The sequence below is a fragment of the Amborella trichopoda genome, chromosome 2, assembly GCF_054954075.1.
Source record: "Amborella trichopoda isolate Santa Cruz 75 chromosome 2, AtrichopodaSantaCruz75HAP2 v2.0, whole genome shotgun sequence".
Classification (NCBI taxonomy): domain Eukaryota; kingdom Viridiplantae; phylum Streptophyta; class Magnoliopsida; order Amborellales; family Amborellaceae; genus Amborella; species Amborella trichopoda.
In genome coordinates, this window is record NC_142337.1 from 67,707,218 (window position 1) to 67,729,558 (window position 22,341).

Sequence of the window (22,341 nt, forward strand, 5' to 3'; positions counted from 1 at the left end):
AATGGACGGTTGGATAAGGGGGAGAATAGAACTTCTATATTGTAGGAAAAGCATAAAAAACTTGCCCTTATCATTAAGCATCAAACTATAAATTAAAAAGTAGTTTTTAATAATAAATTTTTTTAACACTCAATAATAAAAAAAGTTAAATGCAAAAAAAAAATTATTTGACAAGGAAAAAATAAAATAAAATAAAAAAGAGATTATATACAATGGGATTGTTTACTTTTTATATAAAGAGGTCACAATTACTTACAATCCTCCGATGTGAAATAAGATAGCTTAGGTGTATCATAAAGTTTGAAAAAAATTATTTTGAAGTTTGAGGTTGGTCAATAGAATACAACAATATAATTTTACATCCAATGGTCAAAATTAATTGTGGCCAACTTTTTTTTTTTTGGACAATATAATTAACTGTGACCACCTTGTCCCACATATAAACAACCTCATTGTATTTTTCCAATAATAAGAAGTGAAAAGGCTATTTGGATCAAGAAAATGAAGACCACAAATAAGATAGTGTTTCACACGTGGTAAAGAAAATCACAAGCGGCTCACGCGCGCAAGGGCTAACAACCGGAAAAGAGAACAACTTTTCAATGGAGGGAAAATCCGATTTTAGCACACCACACGTGATAGCGATTTACAACATAGAAACCAACGTTCAAAAAAAAAAAAACAATTTGCAAGAGATAAATAAATATGCGTATGAGTCCACAAGACAAATGTGGTCCTCAGCCCCCTCATTTTTTCATTATTTTCTTCCCTCTCTTAATCTATTTTTTCTCTTAAAATCTCAGCTGGCACCTGTTCCCCTGCAACTGCATCAGTGCGCATCGTCCTCATCAAAGCACTTACCCTAGGTATGCCTTCTTTCTCTCTCTAGAATTGTACTTTCTCTTTCTATGTTTTTTGTTTCCCTTCTGTGTCTCTCTCACTCAATTATTGTTTTACCCCCCTCTCTATGTTTTTGTCCCCACTGCGTCAGATTCTGGTACTGTTCGACCTTTTCTGAATCATTCATGGATGGCTTTATTCATATGCACACATACCTAGGTTTTGGTTATTAATCTGTTTGTTTTTGGCTTTATGTTTCTCTCTCTATCGCTACCTTTTTTGTGATTTCGGTACGTGTACGCTTCTTGCCCTCAGTTTTGGATGCCTGGAACTCTAGGGTTTGCATTTCATATCTTGACTTTGTGGATTTGATCTTAGGATATTAGTTTTAGTCTTTCTTTTTGAGTTATTAGAATTCATTTGTTTGGGTAATACAGAGTTTTGAGTGGTCTATTGATTGCTTTTGTGTTTAGGTTTGAGATTTTATGATTGGTTTTATGAAACTAGGGCTGGTGAGCTTTTGTTTCCCTGTGTTTGCAAAAGCACAGCTACTTCAGGTAGCTTAAAAATTTCCTTACTTGTCATTGATTTCGTACTTTGTGTTTGTGGAAATAGCTGATACATGTAGATTTTGTTAGTACATGATGTATTTGCGGGGATTATGATGCTTTGGTGTGTTCTTTCTCATTACCTGGACAGTTAGTTTATTGGACTTTTCCTTTTTCGTCTGTTGGAATTTATTTTATGTGATCAAATTGCATTAGCTGAAGACTTTGCATTTTTTTTTGTAGCGTATGAAGAGTTCTTGATCGTTAGAATGAATAGAAGGCTTAGAATTTGGGTGTTTATTTTGTTAGAAATATCAACAATGATGGTATGCTGTAAAATTGTTGATTTTTCTTTCGTAACTTGACTGGAACGAATGAATTAGAAGGCTCAGAATTGATGGATTAATTCTCATTGAGATTTTATTAATGATCAGTGCTCTAAAATCAACAATGTGATTTACACTCCTGTTGATATTGTTTGCCAAGTATGATGCCAGGCTTTTTCTAGTGATACATTTGATGTTGCTGATTCCTCTGATTTCCAGAACTTAATGTGTTGCATATGATTTTTCAGATAGCCGTGGTCGCTATGCGTGTTTGTCTTTGTTAAAATCTTAGTGAATATTGGATATCTATACTTCCTTGGGTCATTGCTGTCAATTGAAATACTGGTTGGTGATGGAGACTTGAGAGAGATAGTGAGGTCCCAATCTGTTCCTCTCAATCGCTGTTCACTTTTCATCATTTCAATGGATGTTGATGACCCAATGGTCTATGGTTTCTCGATAGCCCACTGCTATAGTATTCATCCATATATGTACATGTGTTTGTGTATTGTTTTGGTGTGCATGCGTTTGCATAATGTTGTGCCTTTTCTTTTTCGTTTTTGTTCCTTGAGAGATTACTGTTATTTTGAAGAATTAGTGCCTTTAGTTGTTCAGTTTGTTCTCTCTCTCTCTCTCTCTCTCTCTCTCTCTTTCTCTCTCTCTCTCTCTATTCGGTTGGATCCTCACGGGAAGAGAAGCAAATGCCTTATGATTCTCCTGTGAAAAACAGTCTTTGCTGAAGTCTAGGATATCTATGTTGAATTATAAGAAATAAAAAATAAAATAGGAATTGATTATGTTACAATTAACTTTTAATTGATTAATTGGAAGGAACCAATACAATATTGAAATATATACAGTCCACCTTTTTATGAATCACAAGAGAAGTAATTAGGATTAATTCAATTTGTTACTTGCAATTTTGTGAGGAAAGGTTCAAATTTTTGAAGCATGTCGTGGATGCCCTTATCTTAAAAAAGGGGGAAACCATTTGTGATACAGCCATTTATTTGCATATGTCATTGATAATATAGTCTTGATAGATGTGGAATGTAAAAGTGAAAGAGCATGAAACTTACAAAAAAAAGAAAAGTGTAAAGACATGGTTCTCAGTCTGATGAGCATGTTGAGATCATGCTTTGGATGTAATTTGGATTGTTCCAACCCACTCTTTCTTGATCTTTTGACATCCAATAGGATGTTTCAACATTAAATGCTAAATGTGTAAATGCTAGCTGAACATATAGACTCTACTGGTTACATATGGAAAACCAATAAAGTGCTAGAACTTTCCTTGACAAACACCACTCTTGAAGTTGTGAACTTTAATTGGTCTCTCCCCCATTTATCCTGTCAATGAATACATGTGATGATTCCCATATTATGTTGCTGAGATTCTCAATTTTTTTTATATTTGATGCTTTGAGACCCTTCTTTATTGATCTGATCTTCGTACGATGTGTTATAACCGATGGACTCAGTTGATATTATTTATTATGTGGAACACGAGGTTTACTAGCATATATCTTTTCATATCTTAGCTTTATTTTTTGTTCCATTTGTTTTCTGTTGAAAATGTACAGTTTCTCTTTCCTGGAAATGTGTTCAGTATGATCGCTATTGAAGATCACAAACTTTTTACATTTCTTTCAAGGCAGTAGCTTTTGGCATTTGTCAATGATATTTGTTCCCTGATGGCATGAATTATTGTTTTTTGGGATTTTTCAGGCTACATTGATCAAGGATGAGTACCTTAGATACCACCCGTGCAGAACTTGCTCTGCTAATCTTATATCTGAACAAAGCTGAAACCAGAGATAAGATTGTCAGGACCATACAGTATGGCTCAAAATTTGTGAGCGACGGTCGGCCTGGTATAGCTCAGAATGTTGATAAATCTAGTAGCTTGGCTCGAAAAGTTTTTCGGCTTGCCAAGGTTGTGTTCTTGAAATTCGTCACGTATTTGACTGAACATAACATTTTGGGTTGCAATTATAGAAAAGGGAATGTTTATCTCTGTCTTATATTGTTAGAATTTGAATAATATGTTCCCCGTGAATGTGCAGTTTGTCAATGATTTGCATGCTCTTATCAGTCCACCTGTGAAAGGGACTCCTCTTCCAGTCGTCTTGCTTGGAAAGGTTTGTAATTTAACTCCTGTCACATTTATTTTAAATCTGTCTCTATCCGCCGTTATGAGCCTCTTTTCACTTTTCTCTTTGAGAGGTTCTCATCATTTTCCTTTTTGTTTGTTTGTAGTCAAAAAATGCATTGCTATCTACTTTCTTATTTCTGGATCAAATTGTGTGGTTGGGAAGGTCAGGTATCTACAAGGTATGCAAGTCATTGTAATTAAATTATTTTGCAGCATTAGGTTGCAGTTTTGATTGTTTTCCACCACTAAGTTGTGACTCTTATTATTCTACTGTTGATCATGTCTTTGTAAGTTATTTTACTTTATGATGTTACTGCAGAACAAAGAGCGCACTGACTTGATTGCCAGGATAGCCCTTTACTGTTGGTTGGGTTCCTCAGCTTGTTCTTCTGTTGTTGAGGTTTGTTTGATTTAGTTATTTGTTTGTTTTTTAGCAGATCTTTGGCTCCTTAGCGAAATTAACTTGTGGGTTTCTTACACGAACAAACTGAAAAGCTCGACTTTGTACAATACTATTTTAGCTTGCAGAGCTTGGAAGATTGTCTGCATCCATCAAGAAACTTGAGAAAGAGCTGAAGCACACCGATAAGCATTCAGTAAGCTTTTTATTTTAAACCTCCTAATTTGGTAAGAATTATTAATAAATAAATCTGCTTTGATAATTTGAAAAGAATCTACGCCCTATGTTGAGTATAGGCATTTAAAGCTTGATTTTGTTGCCAATACATAAAAATAAAAAGAAAAGGAAAAACTCTGGCGTTATTTTGTCCTTTTGCAAGTGAACGTTAGGTTTCTTTTGGTCAGTTGGAAGCGTATGGACTTTTTCTCTGTTGTATTTATATATTTGTTAATTGATCATTATTATTTTTTGTGAGTGCAGAATGAACAATATGCTCTGAAGCTTAAGCAATCAAATGAGAGGCTTCTAGCTCTGGTGAAAGCATCTATGGATATAGTGGTTGCAGTTGGGTTGCTGGAACTGGCACCCAAGAAGGTCACTCCTCGTGTTATTGGAGCTTTTGGATTTATAAGCTCTCTGATATCGTGCTATCAGGTACCCTCTTGATCCTGGCATTCTGAATTGGTAATGGTGAATCTGTGCATGAGTCCCCCTATGTGACCCATCCATGCATGAAGTCCTTTTTTTCAACGGTTTTCTGGTTTTTTGCAGTCTTCTTGGACAGCTCACATTTAAGAGTGGACATCTGCGTTTGAAAATCCAAACCATTTATTGAGATTGAAGCATGAGTCCCCTGTGTGACCTCATCCATGTATGAAATCCCATATTTACCCCAAACCTCCCAACACAGCAAACACATACACATACACACCACAAACAAGCCAATGCGCCTACATACAAGTATATTGATGCATACATATGTAAATACTGGCTCTATCAATTTTAACATGTAAATACAGGTTCTGTCAAGTTTAACAGTTTTATGATTTTTCTTTGTAATTTTTAGTTATTCATGCAAATTTAAGATTGCCTATATGTAGCCAAAATCATTTGAGACTCCTCTCCAAAAGAAATACAAGACTTTGCCCTTCTCATTGAAACTTCCTTCTAGAAAGGATGTGAGCACTTCATATGTATTTGATATCCCTAAAGATCTTAAGATGTTGAGACATCTTTCTGCTCTCTAGTTCCTTATTCTTATAATTTTTTTCTTCTTAATTTTTAGATCATTCTTATAATTTTTTTGATTTTTTGGATTGATGAAACCCAAAGCGGCGCCAACACAAAGAACTTTGTAGGGATGGTCTTGAATTTAAAGGTTTTAATATTAGCCAAACTATGACAGAGTATATAGAATGCAAGTTTAGTAATAATAGGAGCAGATATGAGGAAGTAGTTAAGATTGACAACCAAGAAATACCAAAATGAGCGTATTTTTTAATCTTGGTTTGATAATCCAAGAAAATGGAGAGATTGAAGAACATGTCGCACAACGAATTAGAGCTGGATGGGCGAAGTGGAGATGTGCAACCAGAGTTTTTTGTGATCACCGCATACTAATGAAGCTGAAGGGGAAGTTCTATAGGACAGCTGCCAGCCAACTTTACTTTCTGAGGCAGAATGTTGGTGTGTCAAGAAATAATATACCCATAGGATGAGTGTAGTTGAGATGAGAATATTGAGATGGACGAGTGGTAAGACAAGAAGGGATAGAATTCGAAATGAATACATTAAGGAGAACTTAAGAGTGGCTCCAATAGGCATTAAGATGAGAGAAGTAGATTTGAGTGGGCTGGCCATGTGTAGCGTAGACTCAATACAACACCTGTTAGGAGGTGCGAGTTAGTTCAAGTGGAACGTTAAAAAGGACAAGGGGTAGGCCTAAAAGGACATGGTTGAAAGTAGTGACAAACGATATAGAGATTTATGACCTCAGTGAGGGTATGGTCCTTGATAGAGCAAATTAGCGGACCAAGATTCATATAGCCGATCCCAAATAGTTGCGAAAATGCTATGATGATGATGAAAATATTAGAATTCAGTTATTAATGGTTTCTGAAAATCCCACAATCACTAGGGTATGATTGTTCTGCTGGTTGGAAGAGACACCATTTACTTTTTGAGAGTTCTTGTAATCTTATTTGTTTTTGCGAAACATGGAAACTTATGGACCTTGATTACTTTGATTTGTAAACATATGGACCTTGATTTGAAACTGCAACTCTTTTGCCGCCGGTCTTTCTTGTCAATGAATGAGTTTTTTCAAAGATTGTCAAAATGCCTTACGTGTACAACTTTATGTTTTTTAAGGATTAATATTGTTTTTATCATTTCCTACAAAAGAAAAAAAAGAAAAAATAATGTTATAATTTTATTTTAGGTGAGGAAAGAATTGTTATGATTGTCAAAATGGAATTTATATTGTGAAATGAATGCTGATACGAAATCTAGTTTCTGTATGTTTGAAACAAACATGTTACTCTTTTTTCTTTTTGGGTTCCTTTTTTACTTTTTACATGGATTGTGGTACTTAAACCACCCACCAAGACCCCAAAAAAAGAAAAAGAAGGAGAAAACATCAAGATTGATACATTGTTTTTCCTTTCTTTTCTTTCTATGTTGCGACTTTCTAAGCTATTTCCTGCAATTGTATTTCTTTCTGATTTGTGTGCTTGTATGTTGAATGAAACTTTAGTAAAAAGTTAACAACGAGCCAATTCTGCCAAAAATTCTCTCCAACCTTCCCCCCCCCCCCCGGGCCATCTGTTCAAGCCCTATGAAACTTAAATCCTGTTTTTACCAAAAATGGCAGTTGTACCCATTTTTCTTAGTTTGTCATTGTGTTTTGAAGCTATGGTAATCTTTGTTGTAGGCAATATTTTTTATGCATTCTCTTGTGCTTCAAGTTGACAATATGTTCGTTACTAATGATATGCAGTTGCTTCCCTCTCCACCTAAATCCAAGGCCCCATGAAGAATTCAGCTTCAATTCTATGCAGCATGCCTCCTCTCATGAAAACAAAATATCTTGCCATAAATGGTGACTGTTGGCCATGTTGGTTTATGTAACCGCTTCATCCCTTCTCAAATAATTCACATACAATATTAGCAGTACATACAATATTAGCAAAGAGGAAAAAGAAGTAATCTTAGTTACCAGGCCACCAGCTTAATTGCTGTGTGAATGATTCATTGTGAAATAAGGTCTCTCTCTCTCTCTCTCTTTTGACAATACTCTCTCTCTCTCTCTCTCTACAGGATAATGTATGTATCTTTTGACTTGGAAAATGTTGGTCTAGTTTGAAAGTCCTTAACTCTCATACGTAGATATGAATCTGGTGATGCTATCTTACTTTTGAGCTCGAAGTATTTATTGCATTTTTCAGGGGAGTACCCAATATTGATCCGATGGTACGAGTGAATTATTCTTTATTTAACATGAACTAGGCAGCGTTTCTGTCATCTTATGTTTCTGTTATTTTTTGTGGTTTGCATGGTTATTGAGATTGTAATGGATGGACTGCTTTGCTGATCAGTTGGACTGCCTTGACTAATCTGGTTTAAAGCACAACTGGATTCGGTCAAGTACACGTCAAAACCAATTTTTGATATGTTTTAGTCAATCGTCAATTTTGATTGGTTAGATTGGTTAATAAAGTTAAACATATCATTAAATATATTTTATATTTTATAAGTTGTTATTAATATTTTTACTTCTTAAATTCCTCCAACTTTGACCGGCAGGACAAGATTTGATTGGACTAAGCCCTAATCTGGTTTAGTCGTTAGCCAAAATGTTCAAATTGAGATATTTCAGTATATTATAAGATTTCAATATTATTTAACACAATATGGTTAAGCCAAGTTTTACAGAAAAGATTCTCTCTCTAGCTCTTGAATGAGCTCTCTCTCTCTCTCTCAGTGGGTCATTCTCTCTTTTGAGGAACAGCGACAATTTTATTGCTAACTCTAAGATCACCTGTTACGTCATTACATTAGCCAAAAGTGGGTCACTCACTCTGGGTTTCTCTCCCCCCCCCACCTTAGTGGGTCTTTCTCTCTCATTCTCTAATGGGACTCTCTTCCCAAGTGTGTCTTTCTCTCTCATAGTGGGCCTCTCTTTCAATGTAGGTCTGCTTCTCTGTAAGGCGTTTATCTGGTTCTCTCTGAACGTTTATCATTTATCCTCTTTTAAAGCCGTTTTACTTCTTTTCCTAGTGGCTCTCTCTCTCTCTAGAAGTAGGTTTCTCTGGTTCTCTCTGAACGTAGATCATTTATCCTCTTTTAAAGCTGTTTTACTTCTTTTCCTAGTGGCTCTCTCTCTCTCTCTCTCTGGAAGGAGGTTTCTCAGTTTCTCTCGAAACGGGTTTCTCTCTTTAACCGTCTTTAATTTGAGATCATGGCTTGCTTTGCATTCTTCTAAACAGTCAAATATTAAAATTCTAAAATGAAGGTGCAGTTAAACATACACAAAAATTATAAAATGCAGGTGCAGTTAAACATGCACAAAAATTATATATATCGAGATTATATACAACTCAGATATATGAAAAAGCTGGCAATGCCTTTATTCAGATTTCTAAAAATTTAAATACTCAGATTTTGTTTTATCAAATGGATCTTTATGGGATTAAGGGATGTGAAAGAGATTTGCATGTTTTGCATGAGGTAGATGTCAATTCACCATTCATCCCTCATCAATGGATGGTGGAGATGAATGGATATTATGTTTGAAAATATCCTTTTTTTATAATAACAAAGGTCATCAACACCATGTGTTGATGAGGATGGATGGTTGATAGTTGCTTGTGTAGACTGTAACATTTAAAACCTTATTTCATTTGCATTTTGTTGGGGTCATGTCCTAATTCAAGTATTTGTGGGGAAACTTTTAGAACAACATTGTGACACTATCCAACCCGTTAGATGTAGGTTTTGACAACCAAAAGTAATTGTGAACTCTATGTGTAAAAGTAATTGTGAACTCCATGTGTAAAACGATAAATAGAGTTATAGATTGGGACAAAAATGACTTTTTTCTTTGAGATTGGTTGTTAGGTTGCAAAATGTTTTGTCTCCATCCCATAAATTCCTAAAAATACTCTTAGCTGAGGTTTTACTGGAAGGAGCAAATGGACGATCTGATTGTGCAGGATAATATAATCCTTTGACAAGTACAAAATTACAAATACTAATATGATATGAATAAATTTTTTTAAATTGAAGTAGAAGGCTCAAAAAGTGCAAAAAATAGGCCTAAAAAGACATAGTTGGAATTTGGAAGTACTGAGAAAGAATATGGTGACTTCTGATCTCATTGAGGTTCATTGATAGAGTAGAGTGGTTGATCAAGATTCGTGTCGCTGATCCCAATTAGTTGGAAAAAAGTTTTGATGATAATGATGTAGTGGTTTCAACTTAACAAAGGGAAAAGACTAAAGAGACTAAAGAATGCAATTCTCGACAAATTTTTAAACAATACAAGTGTTTTTTTTTAACCAATATGAATGTTATCTGAGAATAGTAAGGCAAGCAAAATAGATGAGCTATTAAAAAATGCATTTCTCAAGGATTATTAGACAACCTTTCCTAATGTCACGGCCATGAGCAATCCTATAATTTGCAAGAAATATGGTCTTCTTTGTCCTATATACATTTAGCACAACCAAGGGAGCAAACGAGCTACTGATCAATTAAAATTATGATGTGTAGGTGCATTTGTTTGGGAATGTCATTTCTCCATGTAGAGAGGGTGGAATTTTTTTTTCATTATCTTAATGAAAGCTTACCATTTTAAAAAAAAAATGGGTGGAAAGTTTTTTATTTTATTTTGAACAGTATCAACGGCACACCCCGACTTCTGTGGGCCCCAAGTAAATGGTCTTATAATATATTTTCTCAAAAGTCTTTAGGGTGCAATTTATATCAGGGGTCAGCCTTAAAAAATCAAAGCAAGATTGCCCTCTAAACCCTACTGGAAGATGTAGTTTGGGTACTGGAGTCCCTTCGATCGCTTAAAATTTTATTTGCATCCTTGTATGAATTTTGAAGCTCAAAAAATTGGTGCAGATCGGGCATATCCATTAACACTTGAAAATCATGAAAATAGATGTTTTGGTTAATGTGATACAAAGATAAACTAGTTTTAGGAATTGAAGTATTTATTTATTTTTTAATATGCTTATACATATGGAAGTCTAGGTGATCAATTGAAAGATTTTCAATTGTCAAAATAACCTATTATTTAGATTTTCAGATATGTCTTATTTCTATAATACTAATTCAATGCTTGTATAGACTTTTATTTATCCAATATATTTCGTATGTAGGTCACCAAATAAAAGTTAAATGGGATTGTATAGTACGATGCCATTTATCTTTGTTACAAAGAGGTCACAGTTGCTACTAGCTATTAGATCTCAAATTGAATGGCTTGGGTGTATCACAAAGTTTTATATTTTTTGTTTGTTTTGAAGTTTGAGTATAGCCAATGACACATTCATAACCATCCATTTTGAAATTTTATGAATGAGAGTAATTTTGACAAAAAAAACAAGGTGTTGTTTTCATGAGGTTGCAACCTTAAATAATCAAAGTAATGCACACTTCCAAATTTTATTATAAGAAATAAATTTGGTAATAATTTTTTTTATGATAGCATAAGAGTCAACTTTCATCTATATCTATAAAATTTTAAACTCCAAAAATAATTCAAAATTTTAAACACACGAAAAACTTAAAAATAGTATAGTATTGCAAAATGCACTATTTTTTAGAATCGAAAGGTTTTTCTTTTTCATATCCAGATATCTCTATGTCAAGATGATCAATTAGACTATTTTCTAACATCAAAATAACTTTTTTGGATGGATTTTTGAAGTGCACCTTAATTCTACAGTTTAAGGTTGCAACCTTATATAATTGTTTTCCTTAAAAGTAAATGGCTAGATTTTAAATGTGGCGGTTACGAGCATTGTTGTCAAATTTGCTTTGCTTTGGCTGAAGATGCCGAAGCCATCGAGTTTTAGGCCTATATCAAAGCGAAGTGAAACCTGGTACTGTCGCTTGGTCAGATTCAAACTGTTTCTGGTTGATTCGGCCAAAGCAAGAAAAATATCTATATAATTTTATTTTTTATTTTATTTGAAATTAATATTTTAAATTTTTTCTATTATTTTTATATATTGTATATAAATATTTAATTAATTTATATTAAATGTAAAATTTAATATAATATAAAGCAAACATGACATTATTGATTATGAGGGTGTCATTGACTCAAACTTCATAAAAGCATTTCCCAAATCTGTGATAAACCTTGAGCCATTCAATTTGACATGGCACTGCTGTGTACTTTCCCCAAAAAGAGCAACCCAAATGTTAACGACTCGTTACACTTTCCTTAATTATTTACTTGAAGGAGCAAATTTAGAGCCCAAGCCATGGCCCCAAAGTAGCGAAACTCTCTGCAAAAAAAAACCTTCTAATCGAGGCAAACAAAGGAAAGGGCCATGGATTCATTGGAGATTTTGAATAGGATTTCAACGGCTGGTTTCTTTTCTTTTGGTTCCAAGCTATCAAGTTCAAAGAACCCCCTTTTTTTACCCGTTTTATCCATGAAGTCTGCTTCAAATATGAAGCATTTTGATATGATTTGTTGCAGTACGGAAGCTCAGAGCTTCCATGGGGTTTTTGTCGATGATCCAGAAGTTAAATCCCTAAGGGGTGGTGATATTTTCTCTGAAACCTCATCCAGTAAGTCGGATGTTGATTATTTGGGCGAAAGCACTAAGGGGGACTTGAATGTGAAGCAGGAGCATCTACAGGCCTTTAGTAATGCTTCTTCTCCTCATAAATTGCCTTTATCTTTAAGGGTTGTTGAATGTTTTTGGTATTTTTAATCCTTCGTTGTCACAAAAAAAAATGCACTTTTAGTAGTTCAGTTGTATCAGATTTATCAGGGTTGTCTCTGTTTCATGCAATATCTGTTTCATGCAATATTTGGATATATTGTTGGGTTAATATGTTGTCATACATGTGTATGTACAAAGCCTGCCTCTTATTGGAGTAATTGACATAAGCTTAGAAATAAAGAAAGAAGAAGAAGAATAATAATAAAGAAATAAAGAAATAAAGAAAGAAAGAAAGAAATAAAGAAAGAAAGAAAAGCGCTATAGGCTTGGTGCCTTAAAGCCAGTTGGGCCCTGCTACAAATGGATGTTATTTTGAGAAAATGAGTTACATATGTCACTGTTATAGAGAGTTAACTTAGAATAAATGGGTGTCTTTAATTAACGATGACTGAAGCCATATCCATGTTATGTCATGTTGTAGGCTACAAGAACCTTGCACCGTTTGAAGGTCCAATTGAAGAGATTGCAAGACTTGAGGCTCAAGAGGCTGAAACATTGCTTAATGAGCTGGGGATTCAGGTATCCTTTATGAATCATAAAAGAAATAAAAAAAATTTGTGTGCTTTATGTATGAACTGCTTGAAATTTCCAGTGTCTAGAAACCATCCCAAGTCAGTGGTGTCTTTCAAGGGGATGCCGAAATGCCAAATGCAACCTTTGAGTTGAGTGTTTTGGAGCATCTAAGAAATTCAAACTTACATGCCCAGGGCTGTCTATGGTACTAGAGGAATTGCTTGCTTTATTCCTCGATGACTACTAGATAACTAGAAAATAGAAATCATGCAGTTGCCTTTACCTTTTGACTCAAAGCTAAGTTTAAGAATGCATGTTGAGGTACAGGCTAACAACTGAAGGATAATATCATATGCTTGCACTAATTATTTAACCTGCAGGATCCTTTTTCAACTAGACATTCCCCACGTGGCATCTTCTGTAGTAGAACGTTGAATCTGAGGTCAATCAGTGCTGTTGGCTATGACATGGATTATACCTTAATTCAGTACAACGTAATGGTAATGATCAGTGCTCTGTGTCACTTACACTAGCTGTTCAGGCTACATGATCTGGTTTTTTTGACAATACAAAAATAACTGTATCCAGTTGTTTTAATTTTTTGTTGATGGAGAGTCAAAATTAGCTTAGGAACTTATTGAAAGACAAGATTTTGTACTGATGTCTTCATCGTGTTTAAATAAGGGTGCGGTTTCTATAAGGTTACAACCTTAAACAATCCAATTAAGACGCACCTCTAAAATTTTATTATAAAATGTAATTTTGGTAAAAAGTTCTTTAGATTATCTCAAAATCTATTTTCATATCTAATTATAAAATTTTAAGCTCCAAAAATGGTTAAAATCAAGTAGATCTATAAATATGTGAAAATCTTGAAAATGGATGGTCTAGATAATGTATTGCAAGATGCATTATTTCTGGGACTCAAAATCTTTTTCTTTTCATATTCGTACACTCAATGTCGAAATGATCAATTAAAGGTCTTTTCAACATTAAAACAACCTTTTTTGATGGATTTTAAGGTGCATCTATAATTCTACATTTTGAGGTTGCAACCTTATATAAACTTTCTCCTTTAAATAATTGTTAATTTTGGGTTTCATAGAAAAATATTTTATTTATTTGCTTTTTTGGTGGTGATGGGTCTGTTCTTAGATTTAGTTTCTTTTGCTGAACTTGTTGTATAGGTCTCTGCTGCACACCAAGTTCTTTCACTGACTTCCTGAGTAACATCGAGTCATTGTGGTTCAAAACCAAGTAATGGTCCTCTTTGTATTTTTAAGAGCAACAATATTTTTGCATGGAAATAGTTGGGGTTGTGAGGATTGGAATTTGTTTTCCCCTCTCCCATCAGGAAGGTTTGAGAGAGATTATTTGGTTTAAGGCCAATGGCTTTAAAATTTGACTTTTTGGAATATTTTTTCGTGATTTTAAATGATATGCTAAAGATAATTTCATTTGGCGATGGAATACTGTTGACTCTAATCTCTTAGTAGGGGGCTAATTTCATTGGGGATGGAATACTGTTGACGCTTGGCTTTTTGTGTGTGTGTGGGTGGTGTTGGGGGGGGGGGGGGGTGGTGTGGTTGTTCTGGTGGTTGATTTGTATGTTTTTATCCTAGCTTCAGATGAATAGGAGGCTTGTAAGGTGCTGCTTAGCTGGATTCAAGACGTGACTCTGTCAATGTTGGAATCTAGGATCTTCACACAAGAGCGAACCTTCCACTTTGGAACATAGTTTCCACAGTAGGTAGAGGGAGAATGTGCACGTAATGAATTTAGCAGTGAACCATTCTAGGAGTGAAGTACGTTCATTGGACCATAGTTAGCTTTTGTTTCCACTAATATTCATATTCGTTTAGATAAATTATGACCGTTTAAGTGTGATGTGAACTGTAACAGGAATGAAGATTTTACTCATATAATTTCCCATGAGAGCTTTCTCTAAGAGCTGCTAATATTGCAGGCTTGGGAAGGTCGGGCTTATGACTATGGTATGGCCAATCTCAGGGGCATGGGTTTTCCAGTTGATGGGCTTCAATTTGACCCTGATTTGGTAATCCTTTTATCTGTGAACATCTTGAAGAAGTTATAACCTTCAGCATCAAATAAAAATTTTCTAAAGATTCAGCTTTATTCTGCTTTTCGTTTCTTCTCTCAAATATATCCGACCAAACAATAGAAAGTCTGTTGCAAGTTAATGCCTTCTAATCGTCTCAGATTTCAAAGAAACCCTTCTATGCCTATAAAGTTTGAGGAATAGTAATTAATATTGGATTACCCTCACCTATGAGATGTGAATGGTTCTTTGTTTAGGTTATTAGAGGCCTTATTATGGATAAAGAGAAGGGGAATTTGGTTAAGGCTGATCGATTTGGTTATGTGAAAAGGGCCATGCATGGGACCAAAATGCTTTCTACCAGAGCTGTAAGGTGTGCCTTAACCTTTTGTAATATTTTTTTTTGATAAGTTTATTTTTTTTATTTTATATTTTTAGATAAGTTTACTTTTTTTTTAGATCTTACTTTGTGCGTGAATATTTACAGCTATCTCTAAAGGGTCAACATTTTTCTCATTTTGGCTGTTCTGTGTATGGCAGTGAGATGTATGGGAGGGAACTTGTCGATTTACGAAAGGAGAGTAGATGGGAGTTCCTCAATACATTATTTTCTGTTTCAGAAGCCGTAATGTATATGCAGGTTGTAGAAATCTTTATTTTTTCCATGGATTCATTTCTATGATGTCTATTTTCTTGTTTTGCTTGCCAGTGCCATTTTCTGTTTATATTTCGCTCCATGTTGTTGAAATAATGCTGGTCTGTTTGTTTATCTAATTTTTTGCATTTTCTTATTTAGATATGTTAATCAAAAGTATATCAGATTGTATCCATTGTAATATAGTATGTGTCGTTCCTTATTCTTTTGGTAATTGACTGTGATGATTCTCTCTTTATAGATGGTGGATCGACTGGATGACGGAGTGATACCTTTAGAACTGGGACCTCTTGACTACAAAGGACTTTATAAGGCATGATCTTCTTCTTTTCTTGAACTTATGATGAATACATTGGTCTTATTTGATGCCTTATGGTCTTAAAAGTTGGTTATCTTCTTCTTTTCTTGAACTTATGATGAATACATATGGTCTTAAAAGTTGGTTATTTCTTCAGGCTGTTGCCAAAGCCCTTTTCCGAGCGCATGTAGAAGGTCAACTTAAGGTGTCTCCTTTTTCTTTGAGTGAATCAGCTTCCTGTCATGGTTGAAGTTTATTTTAGTGTTATCTCTTCTTATACCAGCCATTGAATTGGTTCATGTAGAGTGAAATAATGGCTGAACCTGAGCGCTTTGTAATCCCAGACCCAGAGCTTCCTTTAGCTCTTCTGGACCAAAAGGAGGTATCATCTATCATTGAATTTCAACTTAATCTTCTTCTTTTTTACGGAAAGAGCACGTTACATGACCTCAACTGTGGGTACCCTTCTTTCACCGTCACCATCCATCAGTTCATTTGATGGTAATGAGAAAAATTGATTAGGGTTCTCCATAGTCCATTGAATTATAGTATACTTTCCCTTTATCTGTTGTTTATTATTTTGTATTTTTAATGGCTTGATGGCTGCTTTGACTCTAGGCTGGGAAACAGTTGCTGTTGATTACCAACTCAGATTATCATTACACAAATAAAATGATGCAACATGCCTTCAATAGATTTCTTCCAAATGGCATGGATTGGACAGATCTTTTTGAAATGGTGAAGTTGGTCTAACTTAGTCCATTTCTAAACTAAGGGCTAGCACAAAAGGATACATTGGTGGATCAATAGTTTTCATTCTTTTTTGGTACAATCCAGGTTATAGTATCTGCAAGAAAGCCAGAATTCTTTCAAATGTCACACCCAATGTATGAGGTCGTGACAAATGATGGATTGATGCGTCCTTGCTTTAAGGCACATCCTGGTAAGCCTATAATTTATTTTATTTCTTATAGGAATTGGAGGATATTATGTTACTTGTCAATAAAATTGAATATGTTAATGGGTTTCTTTTATGCTTAGTTCATAATTAAATTAATGGATTGGGTTGTCAATTTATTCTATTTCTAATTTTTCGCACTTCACTAGAAAAAGAATTGCACCTCTCATATGCCTTTGTTCTATTTATTCATCAATATCATAGATGATCATTATCTTTCTGTATGTGTACTATATGGTTACCTATTTTTGTACTTGCTTCCTTTATTTAGGAAGGAACTTTTTCTATTAATGGAAAATATGATTAAATGGATCGAGAAGTTAGAAAAGAAAAAAATAGAAAAAAGTAATATTTGAAAAATAATAAGCAAGGAGATAATACTAAAGGAAGGCATGGCATCTTTAGTATTAAGCAATAATGATTTAGGTATGTAATACAACTAACATGTTTGAAGTTCAAAGTATTGGAATTTCTTGTTCTCCAAAATGTGTTCTAGTTTCTCAATCTCATTTTTAACCTTTTTGCTTAGGGGGTTTATATTCTGGAGGGAGTGCTCAATTTGTGGAGAAATCCCTGAATATTCATGGAGATGAGATATTGTATGTTGGTGATCATATTTACACAGATGTTAGTCAATCCAAAGTTCATTTGAGATGGAGAACAGCACTGATTTGTCCTGAATTGGAACAGGAGGTGGGTTTATTTCTTTTGATTTCAGCCGTTATTATCTATCGAAAAGGAAAAAATAACTGTATCCTTTCTATGATTCATTCTGGATGCTCAAGTTTTTCCTCAAAATATTAAAAAAAGGGGGAAAAAAGAAGAAGATGCAGAGTCCTTTCATAAGTGGAACCATGGAACAATTATAATATTGTATGTGTTTGCTCTGCTTCTAATTATGTCACATGAATTCTTCTGTTTGGACATGCATGACATACATATAGATACCAGTTCTTCTTCTTGTTTACTAAAGATCGATTACATCACCTTAAGAGACTTGATCTTCTTGTTTGTTTTGACCTGACATGTGACCTTTTGAAAATATCAATGGAACTTTGAAAATTTTTCTTGCTACTCATTATGAAATGGAATTTTAGTAAAACATTGTTGGATTTTGTTTTCTTTCATAATATGGCCAAGTCGCTGAGTCCTCTTCTTCAATGCAAGAAGAAGTCAACACTCTATACCTGTGGCAAACACTGACATACGTACCTGTGTCCATGCAAAGGCTTCTATTGAGCAGTCAACTTGCACTATACTTTTAACCATTGCGACGTTACATATTCTTAAGTTCTGTTCAAGTCTTTCTAATCATTTAACTCTAAGTTTGTCTTTGATATAATGGATTCCATTATGTTTTGTAATCTGCGTTTGGCAAGTTTTTTACTTTATGCAAGACATGTATGGGTTCTACTGCGGTCATGGGGGAGGCATTTGGCAACATGTTTTTACTCAAATGGAACTTTAAAACTCTGCATGATTCCCTGTTAACACGGTAGAAATGCAGAAGCTTCTTTGATTCTTTTCATCTCTGTTGTGCTACTTGATGCCATGCACATTGCGTTTTTGAAAACTATTGTCAGATGCTGGCAGACTCATCCTAAGTATTATTAATAATATTTTGACTACTGGCAATGATACAAAAATTGAAGAATTTAAAAATGCTCAAAGCATTATGGAAGTCATGTGCTCAATTATGTGAAGTCCTCATTTATGGAATTTCAACTAAAATTTTCTAGCATTAATTCAGGTGCTTGAAACATTCCTATTGCTTGCAGTTTCAAGTTCATTTTATCCTTGTGACTGAAATCTGTATAAGAATGATTGTGGCAACCAGTAAAAAGATAAAAAGAAGGATTATTTCAGGTCAAGGGATAAAAAGAATATATGTCAATGGTAATGGGTCGACCCAACCCATTTACACCCCTGAACTCCGATTAGTACAACAATGATTATGGCCTCAGTAATCTTTGGCGTCTTCATGAATAAAGGCTAAACATTCAGTAGTAATGATTATCTTATAAAAAAAAGTTACTTAATTATTGTCTACTTGTGGAAATTCAGGTAATTTGTTCACTTGCTGACAAAAATTGGAATTGCAGTTTAGGGCTTTGATCTACAGTGGAGGATGGGTTGACCCAAACCAATTTGCACCCCTGAACTCCGTTTAGTGCAATAATGATTATTGCCATCAGTAGTCTATGGCATCTTCATGAATAAAGGCTAAACATTCAGTAGTAAAGATTCTCTTATAAAAAGAAATTATTTAGTTGTGTGTCTACGTCTTGAAATTCAGGTAATTGTTCAATTACTGACAAAATTTGGAATTGCAGTTTAGGGCTTTGATCCACAGTCGACATCACAGAACAGCACTGATAGAGCTCATGAACCAAAAGGAAGTTGTGGGCGATCTTTTCAATCAATTGCGGCTTGCACTTCAAAGGCGTACCAAAGGACGCCCTGCACAGGTGTCTTTATGTACTTCTATTATTTGAACTTTGATTTCTTGGAATTTCTTTCTCATTTTTGGGTTCCATTTTCATTCTTTCATTGGAAGTATGGTTTCCTATGTGTGCAGCTTTGTGACCTTGACTTGATCATTATTACCTCCTTCGTGACATAACTATCCATTTATTATTCTACTACATTAATTCACATTAAGATGAAATAGTAATTCTCAAATGATGAACAATATTGTCATCATCATCATAGCTTTTTTCCCAATTAATTGATAGGCTACACGAGTCCCGGTCCGCTAATCTGAACAATATCATTGAATAAAATGGAGGCATGAACAAATATGAAGCAAAGGAGAGAAAGAAATTGGCATAATAAAAGTGTTAATCTGTTATTATATGGGGGCATAATAAAAGTGTTGATGTGCTATATTATATGTGGTATTCACATACTCTGAATTTGTGCACTTACTCTAGTAGGAATGTGACGAACTTGAGGAAGAGAACTGTGAGCCGCTTCAGTCATGTTTTAAAAGATTGAGTCTTTGGGCTATATCAAGGACGATTAAGGAGATTTAAAGCCCTGCGCCTGGAATTTTCTTTGCATATTGTCTCTTGCTTGGAAATGGCTTCTATTTAGTGAGGCTGTTGCCAACTTAGAGAGTAAAGTGATAATATTTTGCTGGCTTATTCTAGATTGATGTATAACGTGCATCTGGACTCTCTTTTTCAGACTCTTGCTGCCACTAACATGGATGATCAAGAACTTGCAGAGAGCATGCAAAAGCTACTAATTGTTATGCAAAGATTAGACGAAAAAATTGCTCCTATGTTGGAAGCAGATGGAGAGCTTTTCAATAAAAGGTAAGAGGAGAATATGTTTTCCAATGTTATGCTTATGGCCTTATGAGGATGCGATTTTCAAAAAACATCGTCAGGAAATGCTTCTAACATCTCTCACTTTGTAAGTAGCTTCTCCTGAAATGAGATAAACAGATGTTCAAGTATCAAGAGTATATATTATATAACCCTTTCATTATTATTTTTATTTGTTCACTTCTTAGTTATTGCTGCATACTGGTGATTCAATGATTGTGTACTAATTTTTGAATGTTCTAACCAAACCCGATTAGGTGATCTTTTTTTGAAATGAACCTAATTAAGTGATCTTGATATTGATATCTTAATTTTGGAGAAATTCATATTTCCTGATGAGTTATCCAGGCTATTAAAGAAAAGATTTGGATTTGCCTCTGCTTATTAGCTTATAGATATTATTTAAATAGATGTGTATTAGTTCTCTTAGTGTGTACGTATCTTGGGTATGGTATACCATGCAACAATGGCATATGGAAGGTAACCTGGGTTGGCATCCACTGTCCATTCTCGGTGATGGACACTAGCAAGCAACTGTAGTTCCTGTTGACTGACATTCACCAGCGTACATACCATATACCAGTTATGTAGAGCTCCCCAACATCTTTTGACTTATGCATATTTCTAAGCATAATTATGGATTTTTTGTATTTACAAATTAATGTGGAAGGATGTTTTCATGGCGATGGTGTTTGATGTTCATTGGGGTTTACATTTAAGAACTTTATTGTGAAACTGAAGGTCATTCAATCCTTAATAGATCCTGAGAGTAGTGGGCAAACATATTGACTGCTCTGTGGGTCTTAACATCCAAATCATTCTACTTAGTAGCTTGTTGTTTATGGTCAGTGAAGAATCATTAGCTGGAAACTGTACTAGAATATACCAAGGACTACGGGAAAACCATAGCCCTTAGGGACATCACCTTCTGTTAATGTGTGATGGATGATAATGGTGAGACAGTGAGACTCCAGTTTTGGGATCATGCCCTGTTCATATAAGTCCACGGGCTTACCATTACCGTCCATCATTTCATTGGATGATGATGACTTAATTCACTATTATCTTTGCATAGATGATTAAATTATATTACTGTTTCATAATTCATTTGAATGAAGGTTACAAAAAAAGTTATAGTAAAGGTTGTACTTAACTTCTATTGTATATGTTTTTTATTTCCAATAATTATTTGAAAAATATGATTTCTCCATTATTTTCTGGAATTATTTTTGTCAGGTGGGGTTACCTGTCACGCGCTGGTCTGTGGGATAAAAGCCACTTGACAAAACAAATAGAGAAGTTTGTGCTTGCCCATGAATTCACACCATCACTCTTTCTTGAAAGGTTTTTGCTTAAATACACACTGAACTTTCTATTTGCAGATATGCCGACATATATACATCTAGGGTTTCAAACTTCCTACACTATACGCCATTCATGTATTTCCGGGCAGGGGAGCAGGTACTTTCATTACTTTTTAAGCCTTCACTAGTATTACATGTATTACTTCAGCGAAAGAAAAAGGTATTGCATGACTTCTACATCTTTTTGGAAAAATTCTTGCAAAATTTATTGTAGCTTGTCATATTATAATTTATAGAACAATTTTCATTTCTCATGCTTTCTTACCGTCATCTAACCGTTTATGGGAAGTCTAGTATAGTCCGATGGACTATGAAGAGGGTTATCATGGTCCATACTCGACCTACCCATTTTATTTTTCCCCATGTTGCAGACGCTCGCGCATGACTTCGATTCCTATTGTCCACCCTATATCAACAATCATTTTGAAGCCGACAAGATAATGGTGCCACCTTCATGAGCTACAAACTATGATCTATGGTAGGTTGTTCTGAGGCGGAATAGTAAACCATGATGGCTTCCCAATTCATGCAGGATCATATCACCGGGTTCCATGCCATGGGTACTTGTTATATGTATTTCTTGGTGCTTTCAATTGTATAGCTCAAATGTTAGGGACATTTAAGATAATGTATCGTATGATAGCAGAATGTCACCTGATTTATTAGAGAATTCGACAATACCATTGAATGGATATGCAGAATTTATTGTTGAATACCGACTATTTTTCTTTGTTTCTTTCTGATAGTTCTGACCACTGTGACATGCTCAGCCAGATTTAGTTCAGCAACAGGGCTAAATTAATTCTCCAAAGAACCAGAATCACTTTAAAAACTTTAAATGATGGGAAAGTATAGGATGAGACCATTTACCTTTGGGAAAAGTTTATATAAGGTTGCAACCTTAAAATGTAGAACTACGG

The 22,341-nt window shown here is 34.6% G+C and overlaps 2 protein-coding genes across 21 annotated transcripts; both read left to right on the top strand.

The window, feature by feature from the left end:
* The first annotated feature begins 782 nt into the window (after positions 1-782).
* On the top strand, positions 783-7,635 carry PEX11C (peroxin 11c). 11 transcript variants are annotated; one of them, XM_088859693.1, is made up of 9 exons: positions 783-1,130; positions 1,314-1,397; positions 3,443-3,650; positions 3,781-3,855; positions 3,974-4,048; positions 4,189-4,269; positions 4,391-4,465; positions 4,750-4,923; positions 7,268-7,635. In XM_088859693.1, exons 3-9 carry the CDS (start codon positions 3,459-3,461, stop codon positions 7,301-7,303), a joined length of 708 nt encoding a protein of 235 aa, XP_088715819.1. In that variant the 5' UTR covers positions 783-1,130; positions 1,314-1,397; positions 3,443-3,458; the 3' UTR covers positions 7,304-7,635. The 11 variants fall into 11 exon arrangements, with proteins under 11 accessions (XP_088715819.1, XP_088715820.1, XP_088715818.1 ...); XM_088859694.1 differs by having other exon boundaries at positions 783-997; XM_088859692.1 differs by having other exon boundaries at positions 783-866.
* Positions 7,636-11,649: 4,014 nt separating this feature from the next.
* LOC18430122 (HAD-superfamily hydrolase, subfamily IG, 5'-nucleotidase) lies at positions 11,650-22,134 on the top strand. 10 transcript variants are annotated; one of them, XR_016050295.1, is made up of 17 exons: positions 11,650-12,162; positions 12,664-12,761; positions 13,136-13,255; positions 14,722-14,811; positions 15,072-15,187; positions 15,355-15,454; positions 15,711-15,782; positions 15,925-15,972; positions 16,072-16,268; positions 16,386-16,505; positions 16,605-16,710; positions 17,255-17,418; positions 19,059-19,193; positions 19,915-20,045; positions 21,294-21,356; positions 21,440-21,518; positions 21,793-22,134. XR_016050295.1 is itself a non-coding variant. In XM_088859684.1 (17 exons), exons 1-17 carry the CDS (start codon positions 11,841-11,843, stop codon positions 21,860-21,862), a joined length of 1,989 nt encoding a protein of 662 aa, XP_088715810.1. In that variant the 5' UTR covers positions 11,650-11,840; the 3' UTR covers positions 21,863-22,134. The 10 variants fall into 10 exon arrangements, 9 of the variants coding, with proteins under 9 accessions (XP_088715810.1, XP_006840347.2, XP_088715811.1 ...); XM_088859684.1 differs by having other exon boundaries at positions 16,072-16,149; positions 21,716-22,134; XM_006840284.4 differs by having other exon boundaries at positions 16,072-16,149.
* The last annotated feature ends 207 nt before the right edge of the window (positions 22,135-22,341 follow it).

Excerpts from the sequence above, each read along its gene's own strand:
- PEX11C (XM_088859693.1), top strand. The coding sequence starts at position 3,459 with ATGAGTACCTTAGATACCACCCGTGCAGAACTTGCTCTGCTAATCTTA. Across the intron at positions 3,651-3,780 it reads AAGTTTTTCGGCTTGCCAAG|TTTGTCAATGATTTGCATGC; the intron begins GTTGTGTTCTTG and ends GTGAATGTGCAG. Across the intron at positions 4,270-4,390 it reads CTTGTTCTTCTGTTGTTGAG|CTTGCAGAGCTTGGAAGATT; the intron begins GTTTGTTTGATT and ends ATACTATTTTAG.
- LOC18430122 (XM_088859684.1), top strand. The coding sequence starts at position 11,841 with ATGGATTCATTGGAGATTTTGAATAGGATTTCAACGGCTGGTTTCTTT. Across the intron at positions 15,455-15,710 it reads AAGCCGTAATGTATATGCAG|ATGGTGGATCGACTGGATGA; the intron begins GTTGTAGAAATC and ends CTCTCTTTATAG. Across the intron at positions 16,711-17,254 it reads TTGCTTTAAGGCACATCCTG|GGGGTTTATATTCTGGAGGG; the intron begins GTAAGCCTATAA and ends CTTTTTGCTTAG.